Below are 15,712 nucleotides of genomic sequence, written 5' to 3'. Positions count from 1 at the left end.
AGGCTCTAAAGAAAGACGTCTCGGGTGTGGACCAATCAACTTCTTGGACAGTGCATATTATTATCATTATCAGAGTTGTTTCTTTTTGTTTGCTTTTTTTGACTACTTGTGTTGTGGTTATTGCAAACATGATGCCTTGAATAAAGGTGTCAGTTTTGTACCAGTTTAAAAGGGTAAAAACCTACTACTATCTTTTGACAGATTTTTGTGTACGTACTAAATGGATGGCCCATAACTTGGTACGCCGGGTTGATTGGTGCAGTGATCTGAACACCACCACTCCAATGAAGCACGGTTGGCTACGTACGGTGCGAAAGAAGTTCAACATACACACTGCCCATAGACTCAACACTGCCCATAGCCTCAACATTGCCCATAGACTCAACACTGCCCATACACTCAATACTACCCATAGACTCAACACTCCCCATAGACTCAACACTGCCCATAAACTCAACACTACATATAGACTAACACTACCCATTTACTCAACACTACCCATAGACTAATACTACCAATTTACTCAACACTGCACCTCCGATTAGCCCAGTTGACTACGTATGGTGCAAAATAAGTCCATCATACATACATACTGCCCATAGACTTACACTACCCATAGACTCAACATTACCCATAGATGCAACACTTCCCATAGACTAACACTACCCCATCGACTAACACTACCCCATAGACTAACATTAGGCAATAGACTCAACACTGCCCATAGACTCAACACTTCCCATAAACGCAACACTTCCCATAGATTCAACACTACCGATTGACTCAACACTACCCATTGACTCAACACTGCACCTCCGATTAGCATGTTTGGCTACGTACGGTGCGAAAGAAGTTCAACAGCATACATGCAAATGTCGATTGAAGGCTACTGAGACATTGTTTATATTTTATTCGCATATAATACTGTAATACAAAATATAAGACATTTCATTTCATTTGGCGACTATGATAATTATACAATGCTAAACCTACACGTAACAACGGAACTGGGGAACCTTTGTTCAATGTAAAACTGACAATAACTATTTGATGATTACATAAATTCAAAATCAAAAGTGCCCTATGCTTAAGCAAGTGATACATGAGGCTCATCCCTGTTGGTGGCTCTGAACCAGCGGTGTCAACTCGACATTTCTATGGTGGGAACCAGTCCGCACTGTAGGATCGACCGTTCCAGACCGGCAATTGAACTCACAACCTTTCGTTTGAGAATCGGGCATTTTGCTACGGTCAACAACAAAACCAATTGCAACGATTAATTAGTGGCAACGAACAATCCACGAAGCAATGCAACGTGGCTTAACATCAAGTGTTACCATCAAGTGTTAAGCCAAGTTAGGGTGAGAGAAAAGATGCGACCCGGGAATTGCTTTACGCCAATGCTTGCCGAACGGCCTTTACTACAGGGAGCTCTTAGAGAGACCCTTTAGGGCAGTGGTGCGTAACCTTTACTGCAGCCTTGCACCCCTTTGGTTCTCAATCGTGAAACATTAATGTTAATAAATACGTAGGTTTGATGAAACAAAAAAAAATCTGACCATGTTTCACTACTCCCATGAAGGGCATCTCTCACCGCCAGGGGGTGCCAGCGTGCACCCCAGGTTAAGAACCATTGCTCTCGAGGGTAATGGGCCTAATCTTCCACCCTGTCCAGGCATTTTAGAGAAGACGTATGGGAAACCCCACGTTTTCACTACACCCATGTAACTGTATACTACTGGGTGCACAGAGGTGGCGGTATTTTAAGTAACTTGCCCCGTTGTTTCTTCGGTCGGGCCACAAAATGGAATCATGCCGGTGGGTCCCTGGATTGCAAGTCCAAATTGCTTAGCCATTGCATTACAGCAGCATCCTAGGCATGTCATGATCCATCAAACAAAAATCAATTCTCACGCTCACGATACTTGCATCGAATCGCGCGTGAAAGAATCGTGATTTGAGCAAATGACAGTGTATGCAAATGACTGTACGGTTTCTGCAAATGTTATCCTTTTGGCTTATTGAAGGAACGAGACAAAACGAGACAAAAAAACATTCGACACAATTCAAAGGAGACGAAAAAAAAACTATTCACAACTGAATTGTGGTCGACATTGTGACGCAGAATCATGTAAATCTATCAAACTGGGAGGTGGATTGTCACGTGCATTCTTGCCATGGAGTTAGAACTGGCGACTATTTGATTATATGGATTCATTGGATACGAATTGCGATCGACTACTGTTGCGCGGTCGATTACTTGGGCCCATTTGATAGTACTCCTCTCCAAGGCTGGAAACCCCCTTTAAGCCACGCCCAGCGTGACGTTGATGATACTGATGACGTCACGATGCCCAGTCCATCACCTCCCACCCAGCGGCACAAGTGCAACAGAGATCGGACCTCTTCGTGCAATGACAGGTTTTATTTTTGTTTTATCCAATGAATCGAGCGATCAAATGGATAGCCCAGTTCTACATGGAATGATTTTACTCCTCCTAGGGTTCGAGGAATTCTCACGATTTTGGGTCACAAATGATGAAATGCTCTCATTTTCATAACATCGCGTTGAATGCACCTGCAGTGGCTGCACACGGGCTATGCGAGTTAAAAATAATTCTTGCACAAGGAGACGCATTATATATCGTGAGCTTACATTTTTTTTAGTCAGTGCTGCATGTCCAATACCCATGCCAAAAGCAACCCCTTTTAATTCTTATACCATTACAATTATAGTTTACAGCTCCCAAGTTAATCAACTGTTGAATTAAGGCCTCCCCATACCGTGCCAGTATGTGGGGGTTGTACGATCATTCTTCACCATTGTGGTGAGTGAAGGTCGGTGAAGGGAAGTGCCAAGGACCAGTTTTGATGTCACTCGCCACTGATGTTACCTGTGGCCTGGAAACACAACAACCACTAAGCTATCGCTCTACCATGAGAGTTAATTCTTGGACTACTTTGATTACAATTAAGAGTCATTCCAAACCACATTCACTCTCCTCCGATATTCATGGCATTTTATCGAAGCCTCAGTCGAACTCTGGTCAGTGATTGTCGCTTTTTCTCCTCTGTTGTCCCCGTAAAAATCTGGAACGCCCCTCCGCCATCCATCAGCACTGTCGACTCCCTGCCCCTGTACAATTCCAGGCCAGAGACTTTCCTCTTTTCCTCATCACATTCGAGGTAATGAACTTAATTAATTGTGTCGGAAAGTTAACACCACCATTCTGGCGAATTGCCCGATGATGCTGGATGCAATTACCAGCGAAACGTCGTACTCAAAAATTGTAAATGTTGTGGTTTCACGCTTCAACACACCGGTGGGCTAAAGCAGTGAACTATTTGTCCTTTGTCAACGTGACCCTTTTTTACTGATTGGCCGTGTCGGGTGGTGGAGGGTTACGACACATTTATAAATAACGCGATCTAAACCCAAAAACGTTGATTATGAAAGTCACGAAGGGAATAAATAAATAATAAAAATAATAGAAATATTAAAATAAATAAAATTATTGATAAATAATAGAAATCAAATATTATTTTATTTCTATTATGATTTATATTATTTAAATTATTTATTTTCATTTTTACCTACGTGACTTTACCGAAAAAAAACCTAAGAGTATAAACACCAACGGTTTAATGGAGGGGCCAGGGAACCTTTTCCATACCGGACTTTGGCGGGAATTTCCACCTACTTCAAGTCACTTGTCACAGCAAGATACCCTCGCCAATGACAGAAGTGACTTTGGGTGTGCGAAAATTAGTAAACGCGTTGTTGCTGGGTCAAAAATATTCCCTTATGGTACCCTGATTCGTGCAACTAAAGAAGCATCTAGTGACTTAAACATTTAATTTTGGCTCGAACCGCATCATAATAATTCAGGCAATTATGCACATTAACAATTTTAATGACGACACGTTAGAAATTGTATATTTTTTTAACGATGCGTAGTCTACATTCAGGGGGAATGCAAAGATAAAGCGCGTTCTGTTTGAACATACCCCTTTGATTTAATATCTATCTTGCTGATCTCGTCAAGAAGAATAAACCATCACGCGAACTCTGGTCATCATCGCGGCGGCTTCTGGCTGGGCATCGAACAAAGATGATCACTGCATCGCGCGTTTTCAGATGTGCTTCTGCGGTCGTCTGGAACGCTCTTCATTCTGATATGAGGAAGCCACTGGAGCTACGCACGTTTAAACAATCTAGATTGAAACAATTTCTTTAGAACTACTTTTCGTGTTTAGTTTGTTGTCCTTCCCCCACACCTCCGATTAGCACGGTTGGCTATGTACGGTGCGAAAGAAGTTCAACATACGTACACACATTTGATTTTGAACGCCCTTTCTTCTCAATTGGCGATTAATTAGTGTGCGAGTGATGGCTCCGTGTCTTACAGAACAGACAGAGGTGGTCGTATGGATGGAGACTCACGGATCTGTGCTCACACGCGCACACAGCGTGAAAATTCTGGGAGAAGTCACAGCGCATGCCACCGCAAAGGAAAACGACATTCGACCCCAGCACGCACGGCCTGCCTGCCGATCAACTGTGGGTTGTACTTGCTTGTACTGCTGGGTGGACAGAGGTTGGGTTGATACGAGAAACTTGTCATGCCAGGAGATCGAACCGGTGGACTCTGGGATTGTAAGTCCTCACGCATCACCCTTGTGAATTGGCTCCAAAGTTGATGGTAGCTTGTATGTGCATTTGGGCTAGAAGCTGGGATTTGAGGGGGGGGAAACAACACCTTATTTTTTGAGGAAATGCTGTCATCAGCTAGGTTTCAATCAATCATTATGAATGCCCACTTATTTTGATGAGTCATCCGTTTAACACGAACCCCAACGATCTTTGAGGGGGCCCAGAGACAAAATACAGTGTAAACACCAACTTAATTATGCGTTGAATGGTGGAATAACAAAAAAACAACCCCATTGAATTGCTTAGAACGTTTGTCTTTTTTTGGCATAAAAATACTGTCATATATATATACACACATTTTACTTTCAACTAACGCGTACTCATTTAATAGAAAACCATTTAAATACACCGTTTGATCGTTTGATTTTGTGCCAATAACCTCTAAGAAAATAAAACGACCAGTGTGCTTCCCTAGAGTTACACTACGACTACTCTGTGATGGTGGACCCAAACTAAAATACATAATAATGGGCGAATGTCAATAATATTATCTGGATATGACTGACCAAAGAGATTCACAATATATATTTTGCAAAAGATGTCTAATTTTCATATTTACATAGGCACATTAAATGTATAGTTTTTTTCGTACGACATCAGTTGTTTGGGAATTTTAGAATTTGTTTGGATTCTCTGCCGTTTAAGTTATCCAACGCTGGCACACACTCTTGCAGACGATGTTTTTTCGGGTCTTTAATGTCCACCTTTCAGCAGACCGTGCACTTTGGTAATTCCCTGCAGAAGTAACTAAGAAGTAGGGATATGCTTCCAATTTAGTTTAATCCTCAAAATGCCAATCTGAAAATCAGGCCGAGATGCAAAATTTAGGATGGTCCATTTTTCTTTCGGATTCATCTGAAAGTATGATGCCACAGGAAATGACGTCATAACAGTATGTCACTTCCCCTTTGTCCCCGCTAAAAGTGGCATCAATGCCACGTGATGCCGCTTTCGTTTCGCTCAAGCACGGTTTCCACTATTACAAAATGGAAATGATCAGAAAATATTGAATTTTTATATCCAAAACCCATCCCTACTCTGCTAAGGTTGTCGAGAGTGGGCATATTAACAACTCGTACTCAGAGCCACTAGTCTTAGAATCAATTGTGAAAATGAGTTGGCCCGTCATTTCTAAATGGAGAGAGGGGGTCTCCACCATGGTTACAAATACAACCTCGGAAACCAGAAGCTCTTATTTTAATAGGAGCACACAGGATGTATGCGCCAGGCTGTCTGTTTTGAGTTTTATAAGCTTCATTCACAGGGGGGGGAGGAATTGAAAGTGGCATTCACGTGACTCACACTGCTTTTAAATTTGTCCAAGATAACAGCGCGCAAGTGCATTATGGAAGCCAGCATGACAGTACAGCATACATGTCAACCCATACGGTTTACCCGTATTCTTGTACAAGAAAATTGAATGAAAGTATGTTTTTGTCTATTTATTTGTGTTTCTCCCTTGTGGTGGGACTTTGTAGGATGAACGTCGACAATCATAAGGGCACGGGGTGACCAATAAGGTCTGAATTGGTCTGTAATAAGATATGGGACAGCCAGATCAAAACGAGAGGTGCACTGGGAGGTCGGTATGAAATTGCACGTGTACCCATCGGGTTTCAAATAATCTACCGTATACTAATCTGGGTCCAAATTCAACGTGGTCAAAATAATATCTCACGCTAGCACGACTGCTATATTCAGGAGTGGGGCACTGTGGGAGTCGGGACGCATGAAGCCAATGCAGGTCTGCTGGCACAAAAGGCATCTTAAATATGGGACAAAGAAACGGCTCCAATGTTAAATGGAACCAATTGGTACTTTCATCTGGTGAGAGCTCATTGCAAGAGGGAACTTAGCAATTTTAATAATGCTGCAGAAATATATATACACAGTAGTCCCTTGGTTAACGTTTTTAATCCGTTCCACAGAAACTACTGTTCACCGAAATGACTGTTAATCGAATTCAATTATAAGTGTTTCCACTGCCAAAATAGTGTTTCCACTGTTAAAACAGAAAACATGTTAAGCATAAAGCCATTCGAGGTCTAAACATTTGCAAATGAGAGTTGCTAATTGGCTGAGGGCATGGCTCAGCCCTAACTTAGGAGCGCTGGAATTGGCAAAAATTGGCGTGCACAACATAAACACGTTACCGTTACATGAAAGTGTTAACGTCACTGTTAACTGAGGGACGACTGTATATAATTTAATTTCTTATAACTTTCACATTTGGGATTTGGGCTTAATGCATGAGCACACAAATAGCCCGTCCTTATGAACGATCACCCCTGTCTTTTTGTTGTTGTTTAACGTCCACATTACAGCAGACGGCCTGCTTTGGTAATTCCACGCAGAAAAATGGCCAACCGGATGTGGTAATCAGGCTACGACGTATATGTTCTCTTTGTTTCGTTTACACCGGGGAACACGATGGGGGGGAGGGGGGGGCGGGAGGGGCATCGTTTTCGAATGGAAAACGCAAACGTTTTGCACGTGCAAGCAGCGTTGTCCTCGTCCCGTTTTACTTTTAGGCTCCTTACGACTGCTCAGTGTGGCCCGCTTCACACAAGCAACTCGTCCTCTTGTTACTCGGCAAAGAAACCAACGATAAGGTCGCCGCTGACCCCCCCCACCCGCGTCCTCTGTCGTTGTACGTCAATCACACGCACACCGCCCTAAGTGGGAGACTTTCGCCACCTCCTCCCCCACGAACCCACAGCTCCAAGGGCTATAACCTGACGTCTTTCTCCTCCAAGTCCATCTCGTCGTTGTCGGACGGCTGTGGGATCTCCAGGTTGAACTTTTCACTGAGCTGCTGGATAATGGCGGCGAGGTCCTCGGCATTCTGGGACTTTTCCTCCAGGAGCTCATAGCGCAGGCTAGAGATGTCCTGCTTGATGTCCTTGAGCTCTCCTGCAAGTGACACGCGGGCACATACATAAAGATTTCCTGTGTGGCCTGAACATACGATTGGTGCAAGTGCTGTTAGCGAGTAGCACCTATAAAGGCCAGCAATGCACATGAGGGGGCAAGTGGGTGGTAAGCATCACGCCCGGTCGCCTTTGTCTCCCCAGTGGCGATGTTTTACACATTGCTCCAGGTACTAATTTGAGGCTGAGTCGACCTAGGGGAGGCCCAGGAACGGTTCAGATAATCGTCACAGATGTTGGCCGTGAGCAGGAATCGAACTCGGGTCGCCGAGTTTGTAGCGAATCGCGCTAATCACTTCACTACCGCTCCCCATGTGTGATGTGTCGCACAATGACCTCACACGCAATGCCAGGGCGAATCCTTTTTGGCGCAAATTTTACGTCTCTCAAGTGTTGGGAAACCCTCTTTAATCAATGGGGAAAATCCCTGATAGCAACACAACTTTACACTCAAGTTGAACTCCCCATTGGTTTACATTTACAGAACTTATTGTGCCCCCCACCCGCATTTTGGATGGACAGACCAGACGGAGATTGCTAATCAGTGCTTTCATCCTCGGTTCGAAAGCGCCACAGTTGGTTCATACTATTTAAATTTACGTTCATTAAAAACGTCATCATCGTCGTCGTCATTGTGAGCAATAATCGTCACCACCATCAGCAACATCAGTAACTAAAAAAAAGTGTTTTTAATGGAATGTGGCCGTTACCTTCGTTGACCTCGTCGTTCTCCTTGTCGAACTGGGCTTTCAAGACATACCTCTTGATGAGCCGTTTCATGATTTGCTGCGGAACAGCGTGAGAGAAAGGGTGACCGCGAGCAAGCATTGCGCATTGCCTGATACTGCAATGCCATTGTAATTGTGCTGTCGTGCTGAGATAATTTATGAGCATATCAGAATCAGAAGATGTATTTATACTAGAGGAATCCGATTAACTATAAAGCTATTTTTCACAGATGTCCAGTAGGGGTGGATAAGAACGTTACAACAACAAACACCATCCGTACCAAACCATGGCATCATGGTTTACCACGTAAAGCCCCACCGAGCTATGTAGCTCTTTTGCAGGAGCGATCCAGCCATCACAAATGATAGCTCAACGAAGTGGTTTATCATGTGGAAATTGATAGCAGCCAAATACTCTAAACGCGTGATGTTGATTCTAAATTTGAAAGGAAAAACCGGAGAACCCGGAGGAAAATCCACGCAACCACGGGGAGAACATGCAAACTCCAAATACACAGGCGTCAGGGTCGGAATAGAACCCACGACCTCCTGCATACCAGGCGAGGGAATTAACATCTCGCCACCGTAGCGTTTCGTGTGGAGCAAGTGTGTGTTTACCTGGTAGCGGGTGGGATGCTGACCTATGCTGTTCATGCTTCGGTTCATGTTGCTCCTCAGGCTATACAGGTCCTGAGGAATGACATTTCGCACACACTCATGATAGGACAACCATTGACGCACAACCTGTCGACAGTAGCCGTAGACAATTTGATTGAAGCTGGACAAACCCAACGACGAGCTATGGAGCCCTTTAAAACACAGGGTGTCCGGCTCAAAAGACGGGTTTGCAATGGCGGAATACAACAGAGGAAGTTAGATCACTCATTAAATAAAATGATGAGAGATGAACTCAAAACAACGGAATGATGCATCCTCTGTATGTATGTGAAGATTATAACTGTATGGCCGTAGACCATTGTTGGGAATTTCTTTCCTTGCTTAGGGCCAAGTCGGACTTTCAGACACCTTTGGCGGGCAACCAAAGACACAGATCCCCCGTGCAGCCTTTAGCAGACTGTTGGGGCAAGTGCTGTTAGCGAGCACCTATGAAGGCTGGAACGGTACACGGGGAGCGTGGGTGGCCAGCACCACGCCCGGCCGCCTTTGTCTCCCTAGTGGCGATGTTTACACACCACACCAGATACTCATTTTGAGGCTGAGTCGAGCTAGGGGAGGACCGGTTCAGATAATCGTCACTGGTGTTGGACGTGCGCGAGAATCGAACCCGGGTCGCCGAGTTCGTAGCACACCCCACTCACTTTTCTCACTTCAAGGGTGTTGCAAGGTCAAACATATTTCCCTCTGGTACCCGATTTTTGTGGCTAAGATGCTCGCAGTCACAGATGAGTTCTATTTATTAGGAGAAGCAACTGGAGTTACTCTTTGGTTATTTCGGTAAAGTCACGTAGAAGAAAATAAATTAAATAATAGAATGCAACGTTTTGATTGCAACACAAGCAGTCGTAATCAGGTAAAACTAAATTTGAGAGAGAGACAAAACACAGACACGGAGACACACAAGCAGAAAGAGACAACACAGAGACACACAGAGAGAGACACACAACATAGACACACAGAGACCCAATGCCTCTTAGTCGTGGCCTTAAATAGGGGTGGATTTCCACACAACTCTCTCATTGACATGGTAATTTCTCTGCTCCAGCCGACCCACCTCTCTCTGCCCCCCACCCTCTCTCTCTATTTAAGGCCACGACACAGAGGCATTGGGTCTCTCTGTGTCCATGTTGTGTGTCTCTCTCTGTGTGTATCTGTGTTGTCTCTCTCTGCTTGTGTGTCTGTCAGTGTGTCTCCGTGTCTGTGTCTCCGTGTCTGTGTGTCTCCGTGTCTGCTTTTTGTCTCTTTCTCAAATTTAGTTCTACCTGATGACGACTGCTTGTTTTGCAATCGAAACGTCGTATTCTATTATTAAATTTATTTTCTTTCTATGTGACCTTACCGAAAGAACCAAAGAGTAGTTCCTGCAGTCAAGAAAGCTTTAAATCAAGCAACTGGAGCTATGCACTTTTAAATGAAGATTGAAAACGAATTTCTTTATAAATGTGTTTTTGTGTGTTGTTGTCCTTCACCCACACCTCCGATTTACACGGTCGGCTGTGTACGGTGTGAAATACGTTCAACATATTACTCTGGTAGTGCGTTGTCTTGAACTGTGCGCCTTTTGGCGTCATCTGGTCGAACACCATATGAGACGAGGCTTCAAAGAAAGCTGTCTCTGGTGTGGACCAATCAGTTTCAAAGACAATGCATAAATTACCAGAGTATTGTTTTTTGTTTGCATTTGACTGCAAGTATTGTGGTTAATGTAAACATGATTCCTTGCAAAAGGTGTCAGTTTTGTTGCCAAAAAAAGGGGAAAAACCCTATTAGTATAGGGACTTCTCTACTTACGAACGTTAGACTTACGAACTTTCAGAGATACGAACAAACCTGCTCCGTATGTCCAGTTGCAGCTGTTCGGACCGAGAATCGTAAGTTCAACCGCCGCGCAATAGGTGGCAATGGTTGCATGTACATCTGCAGAACCTGAAGAACCAACGGCATCTACAGGAGATTATACAACTTTTAAAGCCATTCCCCGTGTTTAGTGCACATGCCGTACAACACGTTAGGAATCGACAGGAGTAAAGTTGGACTTACGAACAAATCGACTTACGAACAGACCTTTGGAACCGAACTTGTTTGTAAGTAGAAGAGTGCCTGTACATACATACATACAGTGAGGGAAAAGTATTTGATCCCCTGATGATTTTGTACGTTTGCCCACTGACAAAAAAATGATCAGTCTATAATTTTAATGGTAGGTTTATTTGAACAGTGACAGACAGAATAACAACAAAAAAAATCCAGAAAAACGCATGTCAAAAATGTTATAAATTGATTTGCATTTTAATGAGGGAAATAAGTATTTAACCCCTCTGCAAAACATGACTTAGTACTTGGTGGCAAAACCCTTGTTGGCAATCACAGAGGTCAGACGTTTCTTGTAGTTGGCCACCAGGTTTGCACACATCTCAGGAGGGATTTTGTCCCACTCCTCTTTGCAGATCTTCTCCAAGTCATTAAGGTTTCGAGGCTGACGTTTGGCAACTCGAACCTTCAGCTCCCTCCACAGATTTTCTATGGGATTAAGGTCTGGAGACTGGCTAGGCCACTCCAGGACCTTAATTTGCTTCTTCTTGAGCCACTCCTTTGTTGCCTTGGCCGTATGTTTTGGGTCATTGTCATGCTGGAATACCCATCCACGACCCATTTTCAATGCCCTGGCAGAGGGAAGGAGGTTCTCACCCAAGAGTTGACGGTACATGGCCCCGTCCATCGTCCCTTTGATGCTGTGAAGATGTCCTGTCCCCTTAGCAGAAAAACACCCCCAAAGCATAATGTTTCCACCTCCATGTTTGACGGTGGGGATGGTGTTCTTGGGGTCATAGGCAGCATTCCTCCTCCTCCAAACACGGCGAGTTGAGTTGATGCCAAAGAGCTCCATTTTGGTCTCATCTGACCACAACACTTTCACCCAGTTGTCCTCTGAATCATTCAGATGTTCATTGGCAAACTTCAGACGGGCATGTATATGTGCTTTCTTGAGCAGGGGGATCTTGTGGGCGCTGCAAGATTTCAGTCCTTCACGGCGTAGTGTGTTGCCAACTGTTTTCTTGGTGACTATGGTCCCAGCTGCCTTGAGATAATTGACAAGATCCTCCCGTGTAGTTCTGGGCTGATTCCTCACCGTTCTCATGATCATTGCATGGATCCCCAGGCCGAGGGAGATTGACAGTTATTTTGTGTTTCTTCCATTTGCGAATAATCGCACCAACTGTTGTCACCTTCTCACCAAGCTGCTTGGCAATGGTCTTGTAGCCCATTCCAGCCTTGTGTAGGTCTACAATCTTGTCCCTGACATCCTTGGAGAGTTCTTTGGTCTTGGCCATGGTGGAAAGTTTGGAATCTGATTGATTGATTGCTTATGTGAACAGGTGTCTTTTATACAGGTAACAAGCTGAGATTAGGAGCACTCCCTTTAATAGTGTGTTCCTAATCTCAGCTCGTTACCTGTATAAAAGACACCTGGGAGCCAGAAATCTTTCTGATTGAGAGGGGGTCAAATACTTATTTCCCTCATTAAAATGCAAATCAATTTATAACATTTTTGACATGCGTTTTTCTGGATTTTGTTGTTGTTATTATATCTCTCACTGTTCAAATAAACCTACCATTACAATTATAGACTGATCATTTCTTTGTTAGTGGGCAAACGTACAAAATCAGCAGGGGATCAAATTATTTTTTCCCTCACTGTATGCGGGCTGTTCTGCAGTGTTAGGCTTCATGAGGCCGTAGGCCGGTTTGGAATGGAACCGCGTCCCAGGCCACAGGTTCACCCTTTATACCCCTTGTCGAGTGAAACCACCGGTAATTGAGCAGTTCGAGAGAGAGCGAGACATAATAATATTGTTAGGTTTTTTCGGTAAAGTCACATAGGTAAAAAATTAAAATTAATAAAAGTAAAATAAAATTAAAATCACGACGTTTCTGAGGCAACACAAGCTTCCGTCTTAAGGTGGAACCGTCACAGCCACGACAGCTGTATCAAGTAAACCTAAGAATATGAATCATTGCAGTCACGAAAGCTTCAAATCGAGAGATAATAACTCTCATTCGGATCAGAATTTGGTCACGTACACTTCGAGTACATTTACTCACACGCGTTGAGTAAGTGTATTTGGAGAAAAAAACATCTGTTCATGTTGCTCAGATTATTTTGCTGCTATAAATGTCCACGTGATGGGCCACTTTGTTGAGTTATCGTTTGTGATGGCCAGGTGGTTTCTGAAAAAATAAGCCAATATCTCAGTGGGCTTTACCTTTTAAGATAAAACAAGATAGTTGTATTTACATATATATATCTGAAGTGATTTGTTTATCTTTCCTATACTTTGCACTCCTATCGTGTTTTTGTATTGTATTTGTTGTTGTAATGTTCTGATCCGCCCCTACTGGACATCTGTGGGGAAAAAAGCTTTATAACTCGTCGGATTTTTCCAATATCAATAAATATTCTGATTCTGAAGTATTTTGAACTTTTTTCACACCGTACGTATCCAACCATGCTAATCTGTGGTGCGGGCGAAAGACAACAAACTAAACACAAAATGCAGTTCGAAAGAAATAAGTTCATGTGTTGTGAGCGATCATCTCTTAAGGCCAACTCTATGCACATATACACACACTCACACACCTGTGCACGACAAATCATGCACACACGATACACAGCTGTAGCCAAACAAACATGCGTGCACATCTGCACAAAATAACATCCACACAGTTCTAAATAACTATTAACTTGGGTTCACAGCGGTGTTGTGAGGGTGGGAGATTCAGGGCACCACTGATGCTATTAAAAATGCTGCGGCTCCAATTGCCGAATTAGCGGGCGGATTTATCGTAGAGCAAGTGGTCCCCGCTGTTTACGACGTCGCAATGCGATCCTGGAAACCCCTTCGCTGTCGTAAATCAGGACCCCTGTTTTCCGATAGACCAGCGGTTCTTAGCATTGCACCCCTTTGGTTCTCAAAAGTAAAAAAAGTATAATATTAAGAAATACACAGGGTTTGATGAAACAAAGCAGTTGTACTTACGTGCCCGTGCTTAATTTGTGTTTTCGATGATTTACCTTCGGGAAGAAATTTGGCTGTGTCTCGCACCCCCAGAAAGGGCATCTCGCACTCCCAGGGGGTGCGTGCACCCCAGGTGAAGAATAACGACATTGCCATAGACGGTCGAAACAGGAGAGACGTCACTTGCCGGTGTGTCTTTTTTCTCTTCTTTTTCGTATTTATCAGCCGTTTTTATTTAGCGGGGTTTATGAAGAGGTAAAAGTCGTCCACACAAAACAACTCGAGAATAACTAAATGCTCGAAAACGCTGGGTGATGTCGGAAAACCGGAATGCAGAATGGCTCCGTTCAAATATACGTTTGGGAATCGTGTCGGATAGTTTAGTTTAGTAGTATAAACGTAATACTGTATGTGGATTGTCGCAAATCGGACCATCGTAAACTGGAGACCACTCTGTGCTCCAGTATTACATTTCAATCATTATTAATGTTTTAATATTTCTGTATACATTTGGTAGCTCCCTCAGAATCCATGACCATGGCCTACAGCCCCGAAAGCTCCTACATTATTCCAGCCCTCAATATTTCCCTGTCACCAGGGATTAATTTGTCTCTGAACATTTTCTGTAACGCTCCAAGGATTAAACATTTTTCCTCTCTCAATATATTCTGAAACGCTCCGAGGCTTGCTCACTTGCAGTGAGGGATTATTACCAAAGGGCACTACCGCTGAGCACAGGTTATGCCTATCCAAAATATAATCCTTTGTTATTTGTACCCTGCATTGCTGTAATCTTCATTTCTATAGGCCCGCCAGGTGGATGCGGCGTGCCAAAATAATTCCCGGCACAGTCTTCCGGACCTTTTCCAGCTGAAATTAAGGACTTCATTTTGAGCGATTGCATGCCAATTTTGCAGCAGTTTCCCGATCTCTCTGGACACGCGCAACCTTGGCAACCCTCAAAACATCCTCACGTCATAAATGATTAAAGAGCATTTGGAAAGCTCTCCCCTGCCACCCCACATATTGCAATTCACTACTCTACGGGACAGCTGGAAAAAACCTTAGCAAGCTGCAGCGTGTAGAACAATCTTTGCCACTTGTCGTGACGGATACTGCAAGATACGACCGTGTCCGTCCAGTGCTTGTCGAGCTGCATTGGCTTCCGGTTGCCGAACAAACACATTGTAAGGTCGCAATCATCACACACAAAGTGCTTGCCACAAACGAGCAGCAATATATTTGCTGATCTCGTCAAGGAACATAAATTACCATCACGCGGGCTCCAGTCATCCTCGCAGTGGGGGCTTTTGGCCGGCGGTTGAACAAAGACAGTAACCGAATCGCTGCGCTTTCAGATACGCTTCTGCGGCCGTCTGGAACGCTCTTCCTTCTGACATTAGGAAGCCACTGGGAGCTATGCACTTTTAAATAATCGAGATTGACAAATTAATTTCTTTAGAACAGTTTTGTTTCGTATGTTGTCCTTCCCCCTGCACTACCAATAAGCACCGTTGGAAAGGATTTCAACGTGCACGCGTACAAAACAAAACCGATGTATCTGCTCCAGTTCCGCTGAGCACTCCTCATGGCCTCACGGCCACCGGCACGTGTCCACGATCCACAGCCCGGGAAGAGCCGCGT

General features: G+C 43.9%; 1 protein-coding gene across 2 annotated transcripts in view; it reads right to left on the bottom strand.

The window, feature by feature from the left end:
* Positions 1-7,214: 7,214 nt before the first annotated feature.
* LOC144736253 (short transient receptor potential channel 3-like) overlaps positions 7,215-15,712 on the bottom strand; it is a 100,142-nt gene continuing 91,644 nt past the window's right edge. The window contains exons 11-14 of one of the 2 annotated variants that reach the window (XM_078618876.1): positions 12,648-12,660; positions 8,991-9,045; positions 8,355-8,430; positions 7,215-7,627 (exon numbers count right to left, since the gene is read on the bottom strand). In XM_078618876.1, coding sequence (XP_078475002.1) covers positions 7,443-7,627; positions 8,355-8,430; positions 8,991-9,045; positions 12,648-12,660 — 329 coding nt within the window. In that variant the 3' untranslated portion in view covers positions 7,215-7,442. Of the gene's footprint in view, positions 7,628-8,354; positions 8,431-8,990; positions 9,063-12,647; positions 12,661-15,712 lie in introns of both variants that reach the window. The other variant, XM_078618875.1, reaches the window with a different exon arrangement.

This window comes from Lampetra planeri, chromosome 60 (assembly GCF_965212315.1).
Source record: "Lampetra planeri chromosome 60, kcLamPlan1.2.h2, whole genome shotgun sequence".
NCBI classification, from domain to species: Eukaryota; Metazoa; Chordata; class Hyperoartia; order Petromyzontiformes; family Petromyzontidae; genus Lampetra; species Lampetra planeri.
Note: the sequence above shows the minus strand (reverse complement) of the source record. Positions and strands in the feature narration are given on the sequence as shown.